Genomic DNA, 6,115 nt, shown 5'->3' on the forward strand with positions numbered 1-6,115 from the left:
GGCGGCCCAGCCCCCCTCCCCCTCCATCTGCTCCTGTTAAGCCCCAGGCAGGGCCCCGGATGTGTCGTATCCAGGCTTCCATCATGGGAGTCTGAAGGACGGGTGGCTTCTAAGGACTTTGGACTCAGGTCATCAGAGGGTTGAGTCCGGGCACTGCCAGGTGCTAACGTGAGCACTCAAAGAGAAGGGGCTGAGGGGACTTACTGCTACAAAGAGAAGGCGCCCCAGTCCCCCTCCCACATCCTTTATCTGTCGTTAAGCCCCAGGCAGGGCCCTGGGTGTTGTTGTATGCAGACCTCCATGGCAGGAGCCTGGGGTAAGGCAGGCTTCTCCTGAGGGTCACAGACCCAGGCTGTCAGAGGGCACTGCCAGGCAGAAAGGTGAAGAGGCTGTGATGGGACTAAGGGGATAGCTGGCCACAGAGAGGGTGGCCCTGCACCCACCCTGCAGCCCGCAACCATCCCTGAGAAACCCCAGGCAGGGGCTCAGACGTGTTGTATTCCAGGCTTCCACTGTGGGAGTCTGAGAGAGGGGAGGCTTCTTGAAACGGGTGTGGACTCAAGTAAACAGAGCGAGATGTCCCAGAGCCTGCCAGGCAGTAAGGTGTGGATCCCTACAGAAGGCTGAGGGCACGTTCCACCAGACAGAAACGGGCCCACAGATCCACCCCTGCTTATCAGCCTTGGGAGGCCCAGGGCAGGGCAGTTAGGCTGAGGCACCTCCCCTAATCCTTCGTACAAACTTGTGGGGGATCACTGGGAGATGGGAGCCTCCCAGGGCTGCAGAAGGGAAAGGGTGCAGGCCCTTTCAGGAGTAAATGCGAATTCCTTGGGAAGGACTTTGGGCATGCTCTACCACAGAACTCAGAGAAATCCCTACAGAAATTCATCCTGATCCCTTCTGTCAGCCCTGGGACCCCAGAAATGCTGTCAGACTGAATCTTCCCCTTTCTCTCCCCATTTCCAAATCAGGGGTCTCAGGTAGGTGAGGGCTTCTGTCTGAAGGACCCAGCCTTCAGAGGGAGGAGTCACAGACCCTGCCAGCTCCCACTCCAGACAAAAACAGAAACCTGCCCTGCCCATTGTCAGTCCTAGTAGTCCCCAAGCAGGTCAGTCTGAGTCTCTCCTTATTTCCAGCTGCCATAGGGAGAGTCTTGGATCTTTGAGAAAGCCAGATTCCAGTCACCAGAGGGTGGCGGCCAAGCCCTGATGGGCATTGAGGTGATGTGCCATGGGGAGAGTACTCCCCACCCCAGAACATACTGGGTCCAGCCCCTGCTCTCCATCCTGGTAGATTTTGGGGGAGGCATAGCTGGATATGCCTCACTTTTGTCTCACTGGCCTCAGGAACGTGAACATCTTGGCCTGATGGGGCAACCTCACACCAGCGGAGGGAGTCATGTGAGGTCAGCCTGGGGAGGAGCATCAGGCTCTGCCCTGAGTGATGATTGAGCTCCCCCAGCCCCTGCCACTGGCCCTTGGAGAGATAAGATCCTTTTTCCAACCTGCTTCTACTCTTGGAAGCCCTGCTGCACGTGTCCAGGTGTGGGGAACCCTCACTCCCACCTGGTGGTCTCAAGGAGTGGGACTCAGTTCAGCAGAGGGATGAGTCTAAGGCTCTGTCCCAGGAGTTAATTTGAGGATGGAGGATAGGGTGAACCCCTTTTTCAAGAATAGATGGGGCCCAGCTTCTCCCTGCCCCTACTATCAGGCATGGTATACCCCCAGCATGGTGGCTGAATGTGGTACCCCTCTTACTTCCGCCTCTGCTGTCTCAGGGAAGTGAAGCCTTAGTTTAAGGAAGGTGATATCAGTCAACAGAGGAAGGAGTCCCAGGCCCTGTGAGGCACAGAGATAAGGACTTCCTAGTCCAGGAGATGAAGATCCCCACCGACTTTATCCAGCTCTAACTGTCACCGCAGGGAGGTTCTGGGCAGGTGTGGCCAAATGTGGTTCCTCCCACTTTCTCCTCTTGGTCTTAGGAAAGTGAGCTCTTATTGTCTTAGGCCAGCAGAGGTGTGGGGTCCAGGCCTTGCCAGGAGAAAGCTGAGGACCCTGAGTGAGCATTGAGGGGACTCTCTATCCCAAAACATTGGAGACATCAAAACCTTCCCCGTCCTGTCAGTGCTTGGGGGCCAGGACTGTGATTGTAGCCTGCAGCCTGAGGTGCCCCCTCAGCTTCTCTCACAGGGGCTCAGGTAACACCAGGGAAGAGGGCGTGGCTTGAGGAAAGGTGTCCTCAGGTTAGCAGAGCAGAGGAAGCCCAGGCAGGGCCAGAAGTGAGTCGAGGTGAGGTCCTTGACAATCTACCAAGGGCTGCACCCACCCCAGAACAGGGAACACCAGAGTGCCTGACCTCACACACCCTACACCATCCTCCCTGGAACCTGAAAGCATGCTAGCTGGGTGTACCTCGGGGAGCTTTCTTCCGTCATCCTACAGATGACAGGCCAGTCAGGAAGATAGGAGACCCCTAGAGCACTAAAGGAAGACCTGTTATGACGGCCTTTGTCAGAGCTGACAAGGTCGAGTTTCTCTCTCTCTCTCCTGCTCAGGCCAGTTTGCTCCCACCGCCCACCTGACCAGACTCCTGCCTGCTATCCACAGGTCATCATGCTTCACACACCCAAGAGTCAGTGCAGCAAGCTTGAAGTAGACCCTGAGGCCCCAGGAGAGGCTCAGGGCCCAGTGGCTGCCCAGGTTCCTGTAGCTGAGGAGGAGGAGACTGCCTCCTCCTCTCTCTCGCCTTTGATCCAGGGCACCGCAGAGGTGGTGCCTGCTGCTGGGACACCAAGTGTTCCCCAGAGTTCTCCACCCATGCTCACTGCTGTCGCAGCCAGTCCATCAATCAAATCCAGCGAAGGCTCCAGCAGCCAACAAGAGGGTGCAAGCACCTCCCAGGCTTCACCAGATCCTGAGTTCTTGCTCAGTGATAGGCTAGACAACAAGGTGGCTGACTTGCTGCAGTTCCTGAGTGACAAGTATGTAAGAAAGGAGCCCTTCACAGAGGCAGAAATGCTGGAGACCGTCATCAGAGAGGAGAAGGACCACTTCCCTGTGATCTTCAAGAAAGTCTGTGACTGCGTGGAAACTGTCTTTGGCATTGAAGTGAAGGAAATGGACCCCGCCAGCCACTCCTACATGCTCGTCAAATCAGCAGACCTCACTTACGACGGGATGCTGAGGGATGACCAGGGCGCGCCCAAGACCGGCCTCCTGATACTCATCCTGGGCGTGATCCTCGTGGAAGGCAACCGGGCCTCTGAGGAGAGGCTCTGGCAAGTGCTGAATATGATCGGGATGTGTCCTGGGAAGAAAGATTTCATCTATGGGGAGCCCAGGAAGCTCATCACCGAAGATTTGGTGCAGGAAAAGTACCTGGTGTACCAGCAGGTGCCCGACAGCGATCCTCCATGCTATGAGTTCCTGTGGGGGCCGAGGGCCCACGCAGAAACCAGCAAGTTGAAAGTCCTCCAGTATCTTTCCAAGGTCAGTGGAACTGACCTCACTTCCTTCCAATCCTTGTATGACGAAGCTTTGAGGGATGAGGAAGCGCGAGCCTCTGTGAGCGCTGCCACCAGTGAAAGTTCCAGCAACCTGTCCAGCAGCTCCTGCACTGAGTGAAGCCTGAAGCAGATCCTCCATGCCGTGTTTGAAGAGAGCTGTCAAGTCTCTAAGCACTGGAGGACTGCACTGCAGATTTTTTTTTCTTAGTATTTTTCGAATTTCTTCCTCTTAAAAGGTTTATTAGCCTCAGAATCTACTTCTTGAATGACATTGGTCACATAGTTACTGCTGTTTATCAGATTTAAGAATTTTGCTATTCTGTGAAACAAACTGGGACCCTTCCATCTTACTTTGTGATCTGTAACAGGACAACATGCATTGGAATAGGAATTTCCTTAGAAAGACGAAAGAGCCTGGCAATAAAATAGATGAGATCAAGAAATCAGAGTAAAAAATGTAGCAGATTGTTATCCTAGGATTGCTGGATCCCATTTAATCTGTTGTCTTGTAAAACTCAAGATAAAGACCTGGATTTGCTTGACTAATTAAAGAGTGTAAAACCCCAGCTCACAGGCTCCTTTGTTCTTATAGGTGTGTCTTAGAGGTGAAAGAAAATGTAGAATGGAAAACTGCTCTTAGCAGTTCCTTTGAGATGCAGGATAAACCAGAGAGAATCTCCACCTGGGGCAGGTGGTACGGAAGGTGCATCCTTGTCTCCATGCTGCTGAACACAGTGCAGAAACAAAGTGGGCTGGACACGCAGTCTGCAAGGATTTTCTGAGAATAAGGTGATATTTCTTCGAAGTGGAACCCAAAGGCTGGAACTTTTTGCCCAGCCTGGGAGAGCCAGAGCCCACTCCATTGAAAGGACATTTTAATTAGGTCACCTTGAGTGTAATCATCTGGCCAACTCTAAGCAAGGGCTACATTTTTGATAGGGGCAAAATGAATGATAATAGTAATTCGGATGGAAGAGCAGCTGGGAGGGAGGAGAGAAGTTGGTCCTTCACTCAAATTTGAGGACTTCTGAGGTGCATTCAGCTGGGGAAGACTTCCTCATATCAAAATTAATATATCCACTGTTTTATTTACAAAGCATTTTTGACTCACCTGGTGTTTTGTGTCTTAGAGTGATGGGTATTCTCAGGTGTGTCATGGAAAACACACATATTCTTCCAGAGGAGAGCATATTAGAATCTGGAGTCAAAATCTTATGTGAAATTACTACTAACTAAAGATCCAATAAATGCTAGGCACTTTACTTATATACATTCCAACAATCCTACAAGGTAGCACTTATCAAACCCACTTCACGGATGATGAACCTAAGGTGCATAGCACTTGGCAATTTGCCCAACATCACATGTCTAGGAAGTGGCAAGGGAGACTAGATCCCTGGTCTGAATTCACCTAGGCCTGGCTGTTCCCACTCCTCCCATCCTGAGGCAGACCTCTTGTCTCAGTTCATTTCCCATCTTAGTACATTACAATGTCTTTCAGACAAAACAAGGGCTTGTGGCCAGGGTACTAACTGCAGGCCTCAAGAAGGACAGTGATGATGAGAACATGATTTGGGAACTGTGGGCCTTTACTTAGGGTCCTCCTGCCTGAGCCCCAGGGCAACTTGAGCACTCACCAGCTGTGTGCTGGCATTTGTGTCCAGTCCAAGCACTTTCCTGCATGACACATCCCCCGCTGGTCTTCCTCCACGAGCCCTGCTGTCCACCTCAAACCTGGACTACTGGCCAGCTCGTCACTTGCTCTGAGGATTGTGCCATGCTGTTGATGCTGGGGTTCTTGTTTGCAGAGTTGAAGAATGAATTTAGCAAACACTCAAGGTAGGAGAGCCAGGGAGACGCTTTTATTTAGAAATAAAGTGAGAGGACAGAGCTCCTGGTTCATGCCAGGAGGGGACAAGAGAGCCCAGGATGGTGTGTTGTCTAAGGGGATTTATAGGCAGTTGAGAAACAAAGGGCTAGCGATGCAGACCTGCCAGATGGTCCCAAAATGTTTTTGAAGATATACTGTTTCTTATCAGTGGGTTATTCTTCAAAGTTAGCTTAACACAAATTTACTGCTTTGATTCTTTTCCAAAATATCAGCTTCTGTCTGCAAGCATATTAATTAAGACTGTCTGCCTTGCCTTCAATGTGGGCTGATCCACTGTCTGTTTAATTAAAATTCAATCTTAGTTTTAAGATAGAATTCTTCCTGAATAAGCTGGGCCTTCGAGCAGGTGTAAAGTAAATCTTAAAATGGTATGTTCTCATTGACACAGTGAAAACATAGGCTGTGCTGAGATACTTTTATCTGGGGAGTATTCAACCTTTTAGGCCAAGTTGCTCTTGGCTTTTTAGTTTCAACTAATCTCACTGAAGAATGCTTATGTTCCCAGTTTGATATTTTTACTTTAGAGAAATAATGGGTCTTTGGCTTTGCTTAATTGTTTAATACGGAGTTTTGGTAGGGGTCCTTTTCCAGAGGCCCTCACCCTACTCTGACTACACCCACCGTCCCTGTCTCACTGCGAGTGGAACATCCCCCAAATCACCTGCCTCCTCCAACATAGAGCATTCTTACTCCCTGAAGAAGCCCCCTCACTGTCCATC

General features: G+C 51.0%; 1 protein-coding gene across 1 annotated transcript; it reads left to right on the forward strand.

The window, feature by feature from the left end:
• The first annotated feature begins 2,560 nt into the window (after positions 1 to 2,560).
• Positions 2,561 to 4,056, forward strand: LOC108394730 (putative MAGE domain-containing protein MAGEA13P). The gene has a single exon (XM_017656462.3). It carries the CDS (start codon positions 2,613 to 2,615, stop codon positions 3,621 to 3,623), a length of 1,011 nt encoding a protein of 336 aa, XP_017511951.3. The 5' UTR covers positions 2,561 to 2,612; the 3' UTR covers positions 3,624 to 4,056.
• Positions 4,057 to 6,115: the final 2,059 nt, after the last annotated feature.

This window comes from Manis javanica, chromosome X (genome assembly GCF_040802235.1).
Source record: "Manis javanica isolate MJ-LG chromosome X, MJ_LKY, whole genome shotgun sequence".
NCBI lineage: Eukaryota > Metazoa > Chordata > Mammalia > Pholidota > Manidae > Manis > Manis javanica.

Coding starts and splice junctions, on each gene's coding strand:
- LOC108394730 (XM_017656462.3), top strand. CDS start 2,613: ATGCTTCACACACCCAAGAGTCAGTGCAGCAAGCTTGAAGTAGACCCT.